Source organism: Ptiloglossa arizonensis, chromosome 6 (assembly GCF_051014685.1).
Source record: "Ptiloglossa arizonensis isolate GNS036 chromosome 6, iyPtiAriz1_principal, whole genome shotgun sequence".
Lineage (NCBI taxonomy): Eukaryota > Metazoa > Arthropoda > Insecta > Hymenoptera > Colletidae > Ptiloglossa > Ptiloglossa arizonensis.
This window is the reverse complement of record NC_135053.1, coordinates 19,150,179-19,168,681: the sequence shown is the minus strand read 5'-3', so window position 1 is coordinate 19,168,681 and position 18,503 is coordinate 19,150,179. Positions and strand designations below refer to the sequence as shown.

At 29.6% G+C, this 18,503-nt stretch overlaps 5 protein-coding genes across 5 annotated transcripts; 1 reads left to right on the top strand and 4 right to left on the bottom strand.

The window, feature by feature from the left end:
- Positions 1-1,114: 1,114 nt before the first annotated feature.
- Positions 1,115-5,419, bottom strand: Rn-tre (Related to the N terminus of tre oncogene). Its single transcript, XM_076313717.1, has 8 exons — positions 5,277-5,419; positions 4,636-4,868; positions 4,242-4,565; positions 3,956-4,143; positions 3,723-3,883; positions 3,289-3,609; positions 2,995-3,133; positions 1,115-2,219 (listed from the first exon to the last, which is right to left on the bottom strand). The coding sequence occupies exons 2-8, from the start codon at positions 4,788-4,790 to the stop codon at positions 1,792-1,794; spliced, it is 1,716 nt and encodes a 571-aa protein (XP_076169832.1). The 5' UTR covers positions 4,791-4,868; positions 5,277-5,419; the 3' UTR covers positions 1,115-1,791.
- A 1,092-nt stretch (positions 5,420-6,511) lies between these two features.
- On the bottom strand, positions 6,512-8,572 carry LOC143147934 (histone H2A). Its single transcript, XM_076313685.1, has one exon. The coding sequence runs from the start codon at positions 8,511-8,513 to the stop codon at positions 8,139-8,141; it is 375 nt and encodes a 124-aa protein (XP_076169800.1). The 5' UTR covers positions 8,514-8,572; the 3' UTR covers positions 6,512-8,138.
- A 480-nt stretch (positions 8,573-9,052) lies between these two features.
- On the bottom strand, positions 9,053-9,450 carry LOC143148400 (histone H2B, embryonic-like). Its single transcript, XM_076314702.1, has 2 exons — positions 9,326-9,450; positions 9,053-9,227 (listed from the first exon to the last, which is right to left on the bottom strand). Exons 1-2 carry the CDS (start codon positions 9,448-9,450, stop codon positions 9,053-9,055), a joined length of 300 nt encoding a protein of 99 aa, XP_076170817.1.
- Positions 9,451-10,395: 945 nt separating this feature from the next.
- Positions 10,396-12,164, top strand: LOC143148236 (histone H2B-like). Its single transcript, XM_076314365.1, has one exon. The coding sequence runs from the start codon at positions 10,443-10,445 to the stop codon at positions 10,812-10,814; it is 372 nt and encodes a 123-aa protein (XP_076170480.1). The 5' UTR covers positions 10,396-10,442; the 3' UTR covers positions 10,815-12,164.
- Nup154 (nuclear pore complex protein Nup154) lies at positions 11,423-18,174 on the bottom strand. Its single transcript, XM_076314364.1, has 27 exons — positions 18,115-18,174; positions 17,513-17,655; positions 17,280-17,417; positions 17,122-17,218; positions 16,889-17,052; positions 16,658-16,803; positions 16,321-16,586; positions 15,988-16,238; positions 15,658-15,911; positions 15,417-15,590; positions 15,248-15,353; positions 14,951-15,159; positions 14,759-14,856; positions 14,477-14,669; positions 14,294-14,388; positions 14,130-14,226; positions 13,978-14,055; positions 13,706-13,902; positions 13,469-13,616; positions 13,163-13,395; positions 12,891-13,038; positions 12,724-12,816; positions 12,522-12,642; positions 12,342-12,446; positions 12,118-12,235; positions 11,906-12,028; positions 11,423-11,786 (listed from the first exon to the last, which is right to left on the bottom strand). The coding sequence occupies exons 2-27, from the start codon at positions 17,646-17,648 to the stop codon at positions 11,660-11,662; spliced, it is 3,915 nt and encodes a 1,304-aa protein (XP_076170479.1). The 5' UTR covers positions 17,649-17,655; positions 18,115-18,174; the 3' UTR covers positions 11,423-11,659.
- Positions 18,175-18,503: the final 329 nt, after the last annotated feature.

The following is an 18,503-nucleotide window of genomic DNA, read 5'->3' as shown; positions in this document are numbered from 1 at the left end:
AACCAATGAATTAAGCATATTTCGATTGTAGTTACATTTATCTAAAGCATGTTTTTGTACATTTAAACAATAAATATGCAGCATATTAAAAGACTTGAATATTCACATTCCATGGGAAAGATTCAGACAAATACCTTGCAAGTTTTTTATTTAGGAACCTCTTTCAAATACAATGTAATAAAAGGTTCCTTTTTTTAAATATTATGTATATACAATAGTATATCTGTCATCCTTATAAAAGAAAAAAAACGAAACTTAAAATAAATAAAGTATTAATAGTACTGTGGCAGTATAATACTTAACATACATACAGAATGTAACTTTTTGGAGAATATGATAATTACCTTATAATAATCTATCAACTAAAATTTTTAATTTTACCATATCAAAATTGTATTAAATTATGTCACCAACTTATACTTGTTCCCGAAATAAGTGATTAACAAATCGTCTAATCTACAAAGTCTAACTTTCTTGGAATAATTGATAATATAAAAATTCTAATCCATTGACACTATTTCAAAATTCTATAATAAATAATTTCAAATATTCTGACAAAATTAAATAGAAATTTCTGAATATTCTAAAATTTTGTGATATAATAGTCCTGAATATGCTGCTTTTTAAATCCACAGAATATTAATTTCCAAAAGCATTACTATTTCGATTTTCATCTATTTATGTTTACTCAAAGAATAACTTTTTTCGAGACAATTTTTTTCTACTTGTTGTATTATAGATATCTACAATGCAAAGTTTTTAACTTGTTAAATATTTTTTTAGAGTATGGAACTTTATGTTTATTCTTTTATGACATATGCAATAGTTATAGAAATTTTCAGAGAAATATACACAATATTGAAAATATAATAATGATTATTCAAAGAATTCTATATGCTTATTATATTGTAACAAAAATATTATTTTTAATATTATATTTACTATGAAAAATTGATTCATATTTGTATACGCGTATAATGGCCAATTTTTAGTACATTTCAAAATATTTTGTATAACGTTTGTTAGCTGGAGAGATTTAAAAAACACATACTTTACAGAAATTATCTATACATTATGCTTAAAGTTTATATTCTTATTCATAATGTTGTTGCAATGCCTTATGTATGTATTAATATTCGTATAATAGTTCGAAATTTCGTTATCTAAGACATTTTACTAAATATTACAATTAAGTTTAATACATAATTCGTTTTTATACTGCATAAAGTTCCATCATCTTATTATTCTATAACTTGACACATGACAAATATTAGGCAGTTATCTTTAAAATTATTTGATAGGAAATATAGATACAATTTCATTATTGAAGATCTCGTTGATTGTTAATTAGAAACAACAGACTGAAAATTGTAATTCTCTACTGCATATATTTAAATTGTTTGTGTTTGACTACGAACGTAAATTAGGCCATAGAGAACGTGTAAGAGTAATTTTCGTCAAACACGAATTGTTATAGTAATTCGTGACTAAATAGTGCTTATAATATACACTAACTTATGTTTGAACGAGAAATATCATGATACATCGCTTTTACCTTGATTCTATAATTGGCCCTTTAAAGAAAAGGCAATCATACATACATATGTGCACACTAATTTAATGAACATTGTTTATTATCGTTTCTATCGTAATTACCATTTTGACTATCACTTTTCTGTGTATGGTACAATGTAGATTTAGAGTTTCGTTTGTCTAAATCTGTGTTTAATACTAACTGTAATGTCATGAATTGTTTTTGCACATGAATTATATGCCTACTGAATGAACAGATTATTTTAAGTCTAATTCAACTTCCGGAGCCTCTAATGAAAATGGTTTTAGATTCTCTACTACTGGTGTCTGATCAGGGTCGACTCGTATGCGGATTCGATTAGTTTCTAATGACCGTGGGAGTGTACGTGGAAGATCGTCTTTATATGATCCAGTCATAGGTGAAGTATATGGTACATAAATTCGTAAAACATCTGGACTCGGTTGATGAGGCGTTGCTCTTGGTGTAGGCAAACCACCGCTACCTGAGCTAGCATTAGAAATATTACTTTGAGTATCGAGACTATTGTCTAACGCTTGAGACCGTGTTGCCGAACTAAATACGGAAAGGTCGGCTGTTGAGGTAACAGATGTGTCTGCCAATGACCGGCGTGAGCCATTGGGAGAGGCTCCATCATCGAGGCTTGGATCAAATGAGAATTTGCTTCCTGCACATATATTCAATTTTTATTATACTGTCATAGAATAGTGGGACAAACATGTTTTCACAAAATAGTTTCGCATAATAAGTGTAATACATTCAACTTAAAACTGGCTCTATCCTTAAACACATTTCATGCATCCATATACAAGTTAAACGATTTGCTTATATGGGAAGAGTATTACCATGATTTCAATTGTAATTAATTAATGGCAACAAAATTTGGCGTAATTCTCATAGTTTAATATTAATGTAATGTAACAAAAATATAACATGCATCAGTATATCAGATTTTCAGATTCATACATATTTTTACCACTTATACTTCTTTATACGAAATTTCTTAAGAATACTGTGTACGTTTTACAGAATAATCACAGTCTATTGCCTCTTACTCTTATTCTATTTTATACGAAAACTATTAAGGAAAACTTTCAGTACAATATTAGAGGCATATACAGGTTCATTTTAATGATGCTAAGAATGTTAAAAAATTGTTTATGATTATATTAACGATTATAATACTTCAAAATCTGTTCTATAGAGTATCTTTGTAATGTTCTATTTAAATAATTGAGCAATATCGTACATAACAGTTTTAATATCGGAACCTTATTTTTAGGAAGTATCTTATAATCTAGTATTGTATATAACCATTATATCTATCTTTGAATCTCTGTCTTTATCTTTCTCCATGTCCTTAAGAATACTTTCTCGTTTAGAATGCAGAAGGCAAGTACTTATATTACCATGTACTATGTTTTCACTATATTGTAACTCACCGCCAAGACCACAACCTGTTGGTTCAACTGGTGTTGTACTTTCTCTACCATCGTCGACGAGCACCAAGTCTCTACGTTGAGTTATGGATTCACGCATTACATGTTGTGCTTCACTAAATTCTTCAGCTCGTCTTCCAACCTAAACATATAAAATTAAAGAATGAAACTCAAATACTGTAATTTTTTTCGATACCTAATGATTGAAATACTAATTCTTTAATATAGATGTCTCTACTCTAAAAAAGATACATAAATTTAATTTAGATGCCTCTACTTTAAATAAACACAAATTACCTTGCTAGCAAATGTAGGTTCTTTGAATGTACCAAATGGATATCGTGGTAATTCATGTGGTAAAGGAGGACCAGGGTAATCTAATTTAATACGCTTCAGTTCATCCATATTATGTACCACAGTATTTATCACTGTATCATCGTCAAAGCAAAAGTCTTTTTCCAATTTAATTTGCAAATAATTACAAAATTCATCAAGACTTTCCATTGGCATAAGTGTACGTTTATGCATTTTCATGATTGTATATGCCACAGCGGGTAAAATACGATCACCATCTAATAAAAATATATCCCAAATTCGAAGACCAAGACTAACAGGTGTCTGTTCCAAATAAATAATTACATTTAGATATGGTATATATTTTATTGTATTTTTAAATTTTAAGACGTAGTCTACCTTGATTTAACAAAACAAATAGATGAATATTTCCTTACCCTTTCTTGGAAAACAACAAAGAACCATTTTAAAGCATAAAGAATAGAATCGCAGCCACATTTATCAAGTTTTTGTTTTAATTTTGGTAAACACTTGTTCATAATTTTATCATGATGTTCTATAAAACGATTTAGTTTTGGAAATCCATCAACATAAAATCCTACAAGGAAATATATCTATTTAACTAGGATCTAAAGATATCTTAATTTAAAATTTATAAACAAGCTCAGACCATGCATTGTGTATTTTTTATCTGCAAGCAACACAGAAAGACCCCAAAATGCATCTTCCTCATCCATATATAACAGAAGTAATCCAGCTAATACAGACATCCCTTGACAATAACCCACTTCCATATTGTACATACTATAGGCAGCCAGGACATAAAACATGGATCGTTGTTTTAAACTATATCTGTTTCTGTTGAATGTAAATAAAAATATAAATATATCAAATATGTACTAAAACATAACATCATTCAATAGAGCTTCAGCAAATTCTAAATATAATGTACATACCTATAATCAGCATGATCTCTATATTGTCTAGCCACATCAGCATCAATCTGTCTTATTTCAGTAGACCACTGACGAGCAAGATTCAACATCTCTTCATATTTACCGGCTTGTTCTTTCTTCAAATTTTTAATACCCAAAAGTAGCGACCAAACTTGACCACGAAATCTATCAGGAATTCCTTTATATATTCTACGCCGCAATTTCTCTTTAGTTGAGGAACTGTCCCATTGTTTTGTCATTTTTTCCCATTTTTTTAATCTTTCCATTTCCACGCGATTAGTCTTGATTTCATTTGGGTCTGGTTTCTGTGGTAAACGTTTGTCACTAGAATACAAATGTTAATATAATAAAAAATAATTGCAATATTTATTAAGAACATTACTATACTCATTACTGTATAAATCCATATCTGTCCGTGATATGATATATTTCGTAAGTAGGATCTTCCCATGGATCAATTTCGGCTCCATTTTCTCTACCACGGTCATAGCAGCTAAATATTCTATCTCGCTCTGCAGCAGACCGTTTCAATAATTCTTCCTCATTCATCCCCCGTGAGAATTCGCAACCAAGCTTTTACGAACATGCCGTCTTGTTAAAAAGATTCTATTTATGTTAGGCTGTTATCTGTAACAAAAATATATAATATTTCCAATAAAATAATAACAAAATTAACTTTTTTTATATTGCAAGTAATCTTAATAATGTTACAAATTTTTGTCTATATTTCTATGAAATAATATATATATATTAAACACTTAGACTGAATTGTTATCATCATGTTACTGACGAAATTATATTAAAAAACGATTGTAATTCTTAATGTAAAAAAAGCAAAGTACTGAATAAATATATATTACAATATAAAACTCAGGTAGGGATATCTTTATTTTATTTTATATATACATGAAGAGAAGAGCTACAATTCTATATTGTAAACTTTCGATGTTATAAAGTTAACACATTACATATTGACAAGGAAGGTTATATACATTAAAATTAAATGATGTACCCAGTAAAAGATTTTGATCTTACCACTAAGAAATAAACTGCAAAACTATAGACACTGCATGGTTAGGGATTAACTAATTTTCTTCGTTTCATATTACATATAAAATCGTTTCTTTATAACAGTCATTCGTTTAGCAAAACTGCCGTCCATACATACCAGTACACGCAACTTCAAGCCGGATTCGGATGTTCAATTCTCTTTTAAGAACAGCGCTGCCAACAGATTCATTGTGAATAGAACAAATGGCTTTACAAAATTTCAATTCTTTTCTTGTTCATTTCTACAGATGTAATTTTACAATAATTAATATTGTTTCTTATAATATATTTCCTTAATAAAAAGCTATAAATTTTTATAGAAATGAGAAATTGTTGCATTACACTTTCGTTCAAAGATTTGTCTATGTTTTATTGAACACGACACTGCGTTTATACCTATGTAAGCTGAGTTGAGTTCCTGTAATAGTTTACTATTTTCATAACACTGTTCTTGTTTATTCTTTAGTATCTCAAATTTATTTGAATTTATTTGAATTTATTTGCCAACGCAGAATAATTTACATTATATACTACTTGCTTATACATACGTACATACATACAAATGTGATTGTTTGATAAAATATTTTTGTTATATATTAAATGGAAATAAGAAATTAATTGTGAGAAATAAAATCTTTTAAAGATATACGATATACAGGTTATATGCTATGTAAGAAAAAGTTACAACTAATTGCTGTCGTTCTTTTCTGTTGATGTAGTCACATAGAATGAAATTAACTGTGATAAATTAAGCTGCCTCGAATTATTTAAGCCTACACTTAAATTACTGAAAGAGTATTAGACGTAGGCAAAGTAGAACATTCATTTAAATACACATGGTGTCTTAAAAGTATTAGCAAGCGGTAGCTTATAAATTTCTCGCAATCAAACAAATGAATCTTGTTATTTCGTAATTCAAGGTTTCAGTTTAGAGATAAGTAATTAAACTTAATAAATCCATTTTTCATCGCGCGTTATATAAATAATAGTAATCATATCTAGATACGTTCTCATATATACAGTTGTGTGCTATTAACAAAATTTTACTTGTTCAAAATTGCTCTATTGTTTGACGTAAATTGGAAAATAATATCATTAGCGAAGAGATACATACGTTTAATTAAACAAATATAATATTTACAATTAAAAAAAGGAAGTAAATAAAATAAAATGTTTTAACCATTTTGGGGTTTTTCTTGGTCATAGTCTCTTATATAGTTTGTGATAGTGTCCAGAAAAATAGATGTACAAAGCGAACTTCGAGTTATGGAAATCAAATAAATCTTGCACATAAATGGTCTAAATGTTTCTTTCCCAAGGTTTTCAAGTGTACGCTTTCTGAACTATGAGATAATATTATTCAGCAATGAAAAGGAAAACGTCCTAACAAGGTTTCTGTATAATTACTTATTACTTACAAATTAAACAAATTATTATATAGGATACCATATCCTACTACACGTGGACTTGGCACATCAATTCTATTTCTTTTTGTTAATTGAATAAAATTTCTTCTACATAATTTGGTTAGTCCGGAGTCGGTGACTTTCTTACGAAGCGGGAAAATTCAGACCTGCAGAAATGTAGCATCATGTGTTTGGTCAAAGTATTTACATTGTACGTACAAAAACTTGTATTTTCGAAATTTAATTGTCGTACTTTCATGTGTATTGTCAAATGATGAGGTTTTCCAATAAGTTTTCATCTAGATACATTTTCATTGGGAAAATTTCATCGTTTCATTGGTAATACTTTTATAAAAGTACATATAATGAAAAATATAAAAATTTTTATTTTCATTAGTGAGTGATTGTAACATCTGCTTTAAACGGTTCGTATACTCAGAAAATGATTAGAGGCTTATCCACGGATTTGGTCGATCATTTTTCTGGCTAATATTTTTGCAAACTACGATTGTGTACGGGCAATCTTAAAATACTGTAAAATATGTATGTAATAAGAGACTTTTAATTAAAAATAATATGTTTATTAAATCGATAATTTATTATAAACTTTAAATTTTGCGACGCAATTATTAAAGGATTATTTTATAGTGATTTATATGACTCGTCAATTGTGAGTCAACTGTCGGATAAGTTTAAATAGCTCTATCAGTCGATCAATGACTGATTCTGTAAACGCCATCTATCATTACAATCGTGCAACAACTGAAAGCCTGTTATGAAGGAGAAGGGAATGTGTGATGTGCTGTATTTCTCTCAAACGGTAGAAATTGACGCTACCCGGTGTATAGTTGGTGGAACAAACATAACATTTTTAAGTCAGTTTTAAGTGATTTTTTAAACGATATGCTTGTTGGATATGAATTGTTAAATAGGTTTGGTCTTTTCTAAAAAATTGTTTGCTGCTTATTGTTCGTTTTAGGAGGCAAGTCCTGAAGTTTTAGTATCTAAAAAGAATCCCTCCAGATGGTTCCTGAATTGTTGGCATCCTATATTTTTTTACGAAACCACTATTTGTTCCATCAAATATTTATATTTACTTAAAATGTGCATCAATGAATAAAAATAGTTTTAGAATAAAATACTTCACTATAACTATCGGAGTTTCAGAATAAACGTAATGTCAATTTTATCAAAAAAATTGTTGCATTTGTTTTCTATGAAATTATCAAGTAAAATTATTTCGGAAAATTTAATTCTAAGATAAAAGCTAACTTTACTATTAATTCGCATTGTTTATGATAGTATGTAGAGATAAAATTTCCTGTTGTACTTTTATCATTAAAATTAATATTCATAATTGGAAAACCGTTGTGTTCCTCTGTTTTCAAGATATTTGTGGCCCTGAAAAGGGCCATTTTGTTGTTCGGTTGTTTTTAAAACTCTAAGCTTTTTTTTCTGTCTTCTTCGGTAAAAGTACTGCTTGAATGTTAGGAAGAACTCCTCCTTGTGCAATTGTAACACCAGATAGAAGTTTGTTCAATTCTTCATCATTCCGGATTGCAAGTTGTAAATGTCGTGGAATAATTCTAGTTTTCTTGTTGTCTCGTGCTGCGTTTCCCGCCAATTCCAAAACTTCGGCAGCTAAGTACTCCATGACGGCAGCCAAGTATACCGGAGCTCCAGCTCCAACTCGTTCTGCATAGTTTCCTTTCCTCAGCAGTCTATGGATTCGTCCAACAGGAAATTGTAATCCAGCTCTATTCGATCGAGACTTCGACTTTCCTTTCGCCTTTCCTCCCTTACCACGGCCAGACATCTTGTGCGTACGTTGACAAACAAAAATTCGATCACACTGAAACCTTCGGTCTCGACACGTAAAAGGATTTTAATTTTGGACCTCTTCGGCTGCGTATATATACCCTCCGTCGTAGCCACGTCCGACCAATAGGCAGCGAGCTCCTCTCTGATTGGTTCGGAGTAATAGTTGCCCACACACCGTGCATTATATCAATTATTCTAAAGTAATTGTAAATGTTAACATATTTTACATAGAATAGTTAACATTTAGCAAATTTTATTATTAGATACTTTTTAGTATTAATTTTTTTCGAATATTTCTTAAGACAACAACAGAATTTCCTCTTAAAGTAGAAGATTGAGTAACACGTTTGGTCAGATCAAATGTGCAAGTGAAAAAAATTTATTGGATTTTTTTAAACCACACAATGTAACAACTGAACAAAAGACATTTTATTCCGTTCAAAATGTAGTAGTTTCAAAAAAAATTGAATAACATAAAGAGAATGCTCAACACTATTTTTTCCATTATTTTTATAATAAGATTGACTATATTTTTTATTTTTTACTAAGTTTTTCATTATCACTTGATTTGTTGTCATTATATGTCATAATAGCTTTGGTACCTTCACTCATCGCATATTTTCCCAACTCACTAGGTAGAATCAATTTTACAGCAGTCTGTATGTCGTGGGCTGTTAATATTGTATGTTTTTTGTATATCATTAACTGCCTTGATTCGATAACGAGACGATTAAACATATCGTTCATATAATTGTTTAGAATGATTTGGTTTTATTTGATATTTCCATTTGAGAATGAATTTGTTGCAAAATTTTATAAATATATATTCCGTAGCTTTGCTTTGTTTTTCGATTTCTGAGAATTACATTATCACTATTTTCCTTCGTAGGTACAGTCACTTCTTCCATATTTTCCCCCCCTTTCGGTAGCATTCTTATAGAATCGATCAACGATTAATAAGTAAACAAGAATGATACAATCTTTGTGAAGTCCCAGGAAAGCGTAATTCGTAACGCTTGATGTTGATTACCGATATTAGCACTGAGTACTGTTGTAGGATACAGAACTTTACGATTTGTATACTAGAAATGGTTGAATGTTTACAAATTCTAATGTTACAAGGTTGTGTAATAATACAATGTTTTTAGATACCTTGTGTACGTCAATGCATGAAATTATTTAATACGCTTTTATGTATTATACAAATTTGTATGTATGTATCTACGCGGACGATGTTAGTAGGCTTTAACGTATTGCCATGTTTGAAATATGAACATCTGCTCACATTTCAAGGGGCAGTTATAAAAATGGTCAACATCTGGTATTCTAACAAAAAAGTATTCGTGTAGCAGAAAAATTTGTAAAGTCAATAATGACAAAGTTAATAATTTTGTGTGATATTTCCGTGCACAGAATGGAAAATAATTTAATAATTTTATAACTATATAAATATGCAAGTTACGTTTGTATTCTTATTTTATTGAAATTCTGACGCATTCTTTTTCAATTTTCAGTATTACCTTGTAATCATTTTATGACGTCATTTTATTTTATCATGTTGCAAAGAAAATAGAATTACTACCGTTTTATGATGTTAAACCATTTCTTTAGAATCTACAGAAAAATGTATTCTTATAAAAAATTAATGTAACTTTGTATGTTCAAAGAGCGTAAAAAGCATACAAGAATAAGTCGACACACGTTCTACGAAATCAATTCCATTGTTCAAACGTAACGGTAGTAGCACCGCACCAATCGCGTAGCAGAAAATTCGGACGATCTCACACTATGCTCTGATTGGTTCGCTTCAAGCAACGCACTTTGTGATATAAGAGGGGCATGAGCGAGCTAACTTCATTCCACAATCGTTGGTTGAACGTGTTACTTGGTTGAGTTTCTACATTGAATCTTCTAACTTGTCATCATGCCGCCAAAAGTTAGTGGTAAAGCTGTAAAGAAAGCTGGAAAAGCTCAAAAAAATATCAGTAAAGCTGATAAGAAGAAGAAAAGGAAGAGGAAGGAAAGTTACGCTATTTACATCTACAAAGTCCTCAAACAAGTGCATCCTGATACTGGTGTATCCAGTAAAGCAATGAGCATCATGAACAGTTTTGTCAACGATGTATTTGAACGTATTGCAGCAGAAGCCTCAAGATTAGCACATTATAACAAACGTTCAACTATCACATCACGGGAAATACAAACTGCTGTGAGACTCTTATTGCCTGGTGAATTAGCTAAGCACGCAGTTAGTGAGGGCACCAAGGCAGTTACCAAGTACACCAGCTCTAAATAAGCAAATATTCGCTATCCAGACAAACGGTCCTTTTCAGGACCAACAAATTGTGTATACGTTGGAATATCTGCTCGAACAACTATTCGAACATGATAGAAATTTTTAAAAATTATTTTACTTTTAATTTATTACGATATTTATTTTATAATACAACAAAATACTTGTATTAGTAATAACAGTATTTCTTTATTCATACCAATTTATAACGTTTAACAAAAAACTTTTTACATGGTTTTCCAATATTTAAATTTGTTTCACATCTTACAATTAGTATTTTTATGAAAGACAAATTTGTTGTAAGAGTCACAAATTATGCATAAATGTAAAATTACTAAATAGTTTGCGCGTTACTTTATCAGTTGAAGCTGCTTTACAATGGTTTCTATTACGCAAATTTAAATTTGCATCTAAATACGCGCCATTGTGAAACATGTTTGGTTAGTTTCCTAATAAAATAGTGTGATCATGACCGAACTTTTCGTTCAAATCGAATAGCATAAATAATACTCAATTTTATTAAATTTCTAGAACATGATTGGTACGAAACTGTAGATTTAAAAATACGATTTATGCATAAAACATTTTTATTATCGTATAAAATAATCCATATAATAAAAAAGATTCTCATTACAATTTCGATGCATGTTATTTTTATTAAGAAAGGAACAAACATCTATAGAAAATGTTTGAACAAATACAGTTTTGCTATTTACATTTTTTATTACTTCTTGACAGAGCTGTTCACGGAATGACTTGTTACGTTGTATTTTAATTTTTAATAATTTATACAATTTTATAAAATGTTATTACATTATTATGTTATGCAAACAGCAGAAACTTCTTTTTTACATGCGATTTAGAACGCTCTGAATTGACCGAAGTTTTGTTATTAATATTTGTCCATGAGGTTTGTTGTATAGTGTAGTTAAACACTTCGAAATTACATCCTGACTCTTCGTAATTATCTTTCGTCTGTAACAAAATCCATTATTTAACATTAGATAACATTTTTGTATGTGTCTTAATGTGCAAATTATATTACCTTATTTTAGCAAATATAATTAAATATTATATATCAGTAAACATTTTACCTGATAAAGTTGTTAGTGACATTTGAATGCGATATAAAATAGTTAACCAAATTTGCTGTCGATTCTATCAGATGAAATTCATTCCCCTCATTTAACCATGTTCGAGTGTCTTTACCAATCATTCTGCAGACGAATATTACGTATAAGTTACTTTACTTGTTACATGAAATAAACGAAATATATTTCCTTTTTATTTTACGTGTTGTACTTACTTATAAATATCTAAGAGATCTTCCATTAAAACTCCTAATTGTAGAAATCCAGATATAATTCTATCATTTGTTACGTTTAATTTACACGCTTTAATCTCTAATTGCTTGATTAGAAAGTCTGAAAAATATTTATGTTTATTATTTGTATCTATCTTTTATTACGTAATAAATGAAACTTTTTAAAATTAAATTTTTTTTTAATCATATAAACATTTTATTATTACCAACTGGGAAACAGTGCGGTGATCCAGAGTATTCCTGTCCAAGAGATATAATTTTGCTCATTAAAATAGCCATTCTATCTTCAGCAGTAGATGCATCTTTTAATTCTGTAAAGTAATTTATTTAGATTAAAATATTGTTTTCAGTTTTCAAAGAATCGAAAAAAAACATAATATGAATACCATTATTAATAATATTAGTCCAAATTTCTTGAACCAACATTGCATCTTGATGACCAGAACAGTGAATTATAGCTAATTTACATTCCCATAACTGTAGAGGGTCTGCATATTTTTCATATAACTATAATTATTAGCAGGAATTAATTATATGTGTTCAGTATAGGTATACAAATAAAATTATCATATGAAGATCCAAACACACCTTCGTAATATCAAGCAATGAGTTATTTAATGCTCTAAATGCCTCTTCACTGAGTCGATCGCCTATATGTTGATTGCAAACCGTATCTAATATCTACAAAATGATAAAATTATATGTAGTATTTAAGCAAAATTGTCTTTTTAATTATAATGCTTATAAATCTGTACCTGTTGTTGTATTCTAGCTACTTCTACTTTGTCTTCTAATTCACGTAAGAATATTCCAAGATATGGAGCATATCCAGCTTGATCGCTTCGCATACAAACCACAGCTCGCGCTAAATATTCAACCCTCTGTGATAACGGTATACTCGATCTGAATAAAAAATTAGATATTTATGTTAATGACTATTCGTAGTATATTTCGTAATATATACTATCGAGTATATTTTATACTCGATTGCATTTATTGTGTAACGATAATATGTGTGAATATGTACTCTTTAATCGCCAGAGAATCCAAAATTTTAGCAGCGGCAGCATGATTCTTATTTCTTTCGTAGAACTGCCAAAGCAAATCTGGCGTATTGACACGTGTAAGATAAGCTTCTAAAGATGGTGCTGCTAAAGCAACCAGTTCTCCATGAAGTCTTCGTTCTATCATCCAAGCATACACTGAAGCGTGAAGTGTCTCACATGGAGAATGTAATGCATCATTTATGATGTCATGTAACTGAAATACATGATATCAATGAAAAAAAATGAAAATACTTCTAGAAACTAATTTAATGAAAAAGACATCTTACTATTTCTTTTGCTGGACTGACGGGCATAGTTGAAGTATTTTGAAGCGGAGGTCCGGGTTTACTGGGTATAGTTGGTGTTAATGGATTAGAAATGCTTTGATTATAGAGATGATCCAGTAGCGCTATGAATTCTTTATAAATTTCCGATCTATATTGTACATAAAAATTAAGTAAACATTAGATAGACAATATATGTATTTGTAATAATTCAAAATAGTGAATTTTTGCGGTTAATACCTCCTCACATAAGCAAATCGACCCTCTGGATCTTCTATGGGTTCGTTGTTTTTGTAATAATGTAATGCAGCGTTATTAGGATCTACTCTTTCTGCACAACAAAGGACCAACTCCAGTACACCCGAATAAAATTGGCATGCAATGAATTGTTGACATACTGCACTTAAATTCAGTCTGGGAGCAACTTCTTTGCAAAGCTGCGGAAAGTACGAATAAGTGTCACTTGTATAAATAATGCCATATAATATAAAAATATTATTATTTGTGTTTACCTTTAAAGCAGATTGCAAGAAACATTCTTTCTCTTCTGGGTTTGTACAATTTTTTGCTTTCAAAATTATTTCATTGGCCTACAATTTATAAGAATTCTACTATCAAATCTAAGATTGTAATTTTCTTAACGTAAGAGATTTCAATTTTGTACCTTAGAACAAACAGCATCTTCGCTTCTATACAAATTTGGACAAACTTCTCTCAATCTTTGACTAACGACATCGACAGATGCATTATCTCCGAGATAACTATAAAACATTAACAAAAATTAATAAAAAGATAACTCTATATAATAGTTATATTGAGTCAGCATACCTATCTATAAGGTGAATGATTAATAATGAAGAAATTTCATGGCCAATTAAAATTAAATCTCTAAATGTAGCTGTAAAAAATTGATTAATTTGATCCTAAAATAAAATTTTCAAAGATATTAGTTTAAATTTTTTAATGCACAATATCAAAAATTTCCAACATGTATTTAAATATGCAATTTACCTTTGATAAACAATTTATGATGTTATTTAAATGATTTTCACATAAAATTTTCCAAAGTTCTAAAACTTCACAAGCATGAGTAATAAAAATTTTTAACGCTGCTAAAGAATTTCTTTCTTCAACTATTGGTTCTTGAAAATGACTAGTTACGGTTGTTTCAAATCCATCGGTTATATTTCTGGTTGTGTTAGGTCTGAAAGTTAGTAAATAATAATTCAAATAATCATGTAATGAATTGTAAAAGATTACTGATCTAATATGAGTAATCTATACAATACACACTGTTTAGTAATATGAGTATTCTTATTGCAAAATGATCTTAATGCTTGTAAGAGTCCTAAAATCCAAGTGACTTGTCTTGCTGAAATAGTACTGGAAATCTGAAATTATTACGTACATATATAATAATTATATTGAACTTTCACATTAAAATAGCATTTCACAACCAATAGTTTTAAATCTGTATTAATTTACCTGAGTTTTATGATTAACAACTTCTTGTTTAATACATCGCATATTCCATATGGGTCGAAGTATTCTTCCTACATACAGATATAAGCCATTGTGCTTTGCTGAGAACTGTTGTAGAGGAATATCTGTATTAAGTCCTACTGAAGCGCGTGACCGGAAACCTTGAAACCTCATATCATAATTTGAAACTCTTGGCGTCGATGTGCGTATATCTATAAAATTTACGAATGTATAAATACATATACAAATAAAATCAAGTACAAGCTTTATACTTGCTTTATATATCTTATTCAATAATACCTGTATTTATATTAGCAAAACTATTATGTACATCTATTCCAGATCCAATGCTCGTCATTCGTTGACTACCATATAAAAAGAAGGCTCTCGTTGCCCATTCCGCCAACTAAACATTATAAACAAATGATTATTTTTAATTATAATGGATATTTACAATTTTGAAAAATACCTCAGCATTTTGAGAACTTTCAAGCGTGGCTAAAATAAGGCAGGTTGCGCACGCCTGTTCTAAAGATTGTGATTGAAAGTATGCGCGAACCGCTTCTGTATCGAGTCCACGTTGTTCCAAAAGAAGTTGTTTCAAGATGTCCATTGGACGAACTTGTACAAACATTATTGCACCCTATGATTAAAAACAAATGGCTGATAGTTAAGCATGTTTAACAATTCGAAAACCACTAAATTTGTACCTGAGATGTTAGAAATATAAATTTTCTGGGTGCTTCCATATGCTGTCTTACAAGAAGAGGTGGTTCTTCTTGGGAACTGCTTTGCTTTTCAATACGTATAGCTGGTTCTACAAGAATTTCTGACATAGCCCATACTGGACTATCAAGGGATAGAGGACTTTGAGTTTCAGCTAAATAATTTGTAAATGGATAAGCATCATTACTTAAACATAAAGCAGTTTCTGTATCTCCACCACAAACAAGAATTAAGGTTCCTGTAATAAAAATATTGTATAATTTACAGATTGTAATACTCACTATTCAATAAAAGAATATTTATTAAATATAAACCTTTTCTGTAATGTGCCATTTGAACTTTTCGTGGTCTCATTACAGTAGCATTAGCGGCATATCCTGGCGGTAATCTAACATGTATTAACTGAAGACCCTGGGGTCTAGTTGTTGGGTTAGCAACTGAAGTACAACTTATGTAAAAACGAGTTCCAGTAGCTGCAACTACGACTAAGTTTAAATGTACTGACTCGGATTCTGTAATAGCAGATATGCTCACCAATGGTCGGAAGTTATTGCTATCGAGAGTTCTAAAATAAAATAATACAAATTTTAATTCATCTACAGCTGTACATTATAAGAATTATATAATAATTGTATATATGTACGGACTTAACAACATGAACGGCATTTTGTACTAAACAAGCTTGTGATAAAGATGCTACTTTAGATGCACCCTCATTATCAATATCCCAAACTGTAATCGTTCCTTTATCACCGAGAGTATATAAAATATTACGTGAGTCATCCACTGAAATTTGTATTATTGCTTCTTCTTCTGATAAAGCTATAGTTACAAACGATGGTACTAAGAATGACAATGGACCTTCTGAATGATTTATTTTTTTGCAACGCTTTCCAAACCAAGTACTTTCTGCCTAGACAATTAATATGTAAAATAGTTAGCTACTAATTATTAATTTGCTCTTATTTTTATCTTTATATTTACCTGATAATATATTTCATAAAGAGAACCATTTCTACCACCAAGAAAAATTCTACCGCTACTGGTATTTGCAATTGTTGTAATACCAATACCATCTGTTGTAACTGTGAAAATTGGTTCAGGAACAAGTTGCATTTCTGGTGATGTGCCTACAAAAAAAAATTATAAAAATTATCAAAATAAATAAAAACTTTAGAAAAACATAATTTTAGAATATTAATAAAATTACAATACCTTCACCATTATCTGTCAATGTTACTCCAAGAATGGTTATTTCAACTGTAGTTGTGAGAATCAATAAAAATTTCACATAGGATTGGAATACTCCAGGTTTGGGTTTCACTAAACCTACACTTATGATAGTTTCATTCAATCCATCAAAATATGCAACATCAGTTCTAAAAGTACATTATCACAATAAATATTAACGACTTTGTATACTATAAAAATAATAGATAAATATTTACTCATTTTCATATGACCAAACATATATATCACTATCAATAGTAAGCCATGCTTTTGAAATTTCTGTAAACAGGCCCATCATACAATGGCATTGCATATCTAAGTAAATGTTAAGGAACTATATCCTATGTAATAAGAGGAAAAAAAAGCAAAAGGATACGGTGAAAATGTTCCATTACTTCAGAAGGCAAAGAAATTTTACTGTGTAGCTTCATTTGATTTATATTTGGGAAACACATTGACATTCCATTTAAATTAGGGTAATCATGATCATCGAGACCACTAACAGTTGGTCCACCTAGAAAATGATGAATATGTATTAACCTTGGAAATTTATATTGTAAAATTTCAATTGTAATAAAATGTAATATAATTAAAATAATAAGTATTTACCTTGTACGTTATATCGCATAAGATTAATTAACAAAGGAAAATTGCTATCTGCAGTAATGTGTGTATCTACCACTTTTCCTGCCATTTCTAGAGCATCTAGATGTATTTTAAGTGGTTCCATTTCTGTGAGTGTCATATTCGCACTGCATAAAGATAAATAAATAGTAGATGAATATTAACCATTATTATTTTATATCACTGAATCAATATAATAAATACATATTCAAGTATCATGATAGTTAGGTTTAATTCTAACACGAAATATGAAAATTGTATCTCAAACGAGTATATAACAATTACGAATTATATACTTTGCATTTTATGTAAAAAAATAGAAAATTAAAACATTAAAAACAATTAACGGAAACTATTGCTCAATTATTATTAATTTAATGACTGATCTTCTTATTGCTATTTATAACAATTTATTAATGACACTAATGTTCCAACGTTTTTCCTGAAATACTGTGATTAAAGGTTAGGCTTGTTTATATGAGTAAAAGTTAAATGATATTGAGAATAATACAATAACACAAATACATTGAGAAGTAGGACAATCCCTGAACGTAAAAATATACATGTTTAAATTAAGAAACACTTACGACAATTTGTTACGACTACTTCTAAACTATATTAACACAAAACGCCTCATGAGGTTTGGCAACTCGCGCCATACAAGTAATTTTATATTGTATGCATATAAATTGCTGCGCATGCGCAAAATCAGTAAGTCTTATTGGTTGTAATTTATCTTGTAGATAAGAATGGATATATTTAAATTCAAACTTAGACGTTTTATACATTCATGGTTTATTAGTAAAAGACAAACCGTTAAAAAGAGTTTGACGTAAAATATAAAAAATAATGTTTTTAGATTTGTGCATGGCATAAAAAGCTATTTTTTTTTCTTATTCATTTATGTTATACTGTATTTAGACAATAATGATGTATTTTTTAACGTTCTTCGTTCCGTTAATTACCCTTGCTTCTA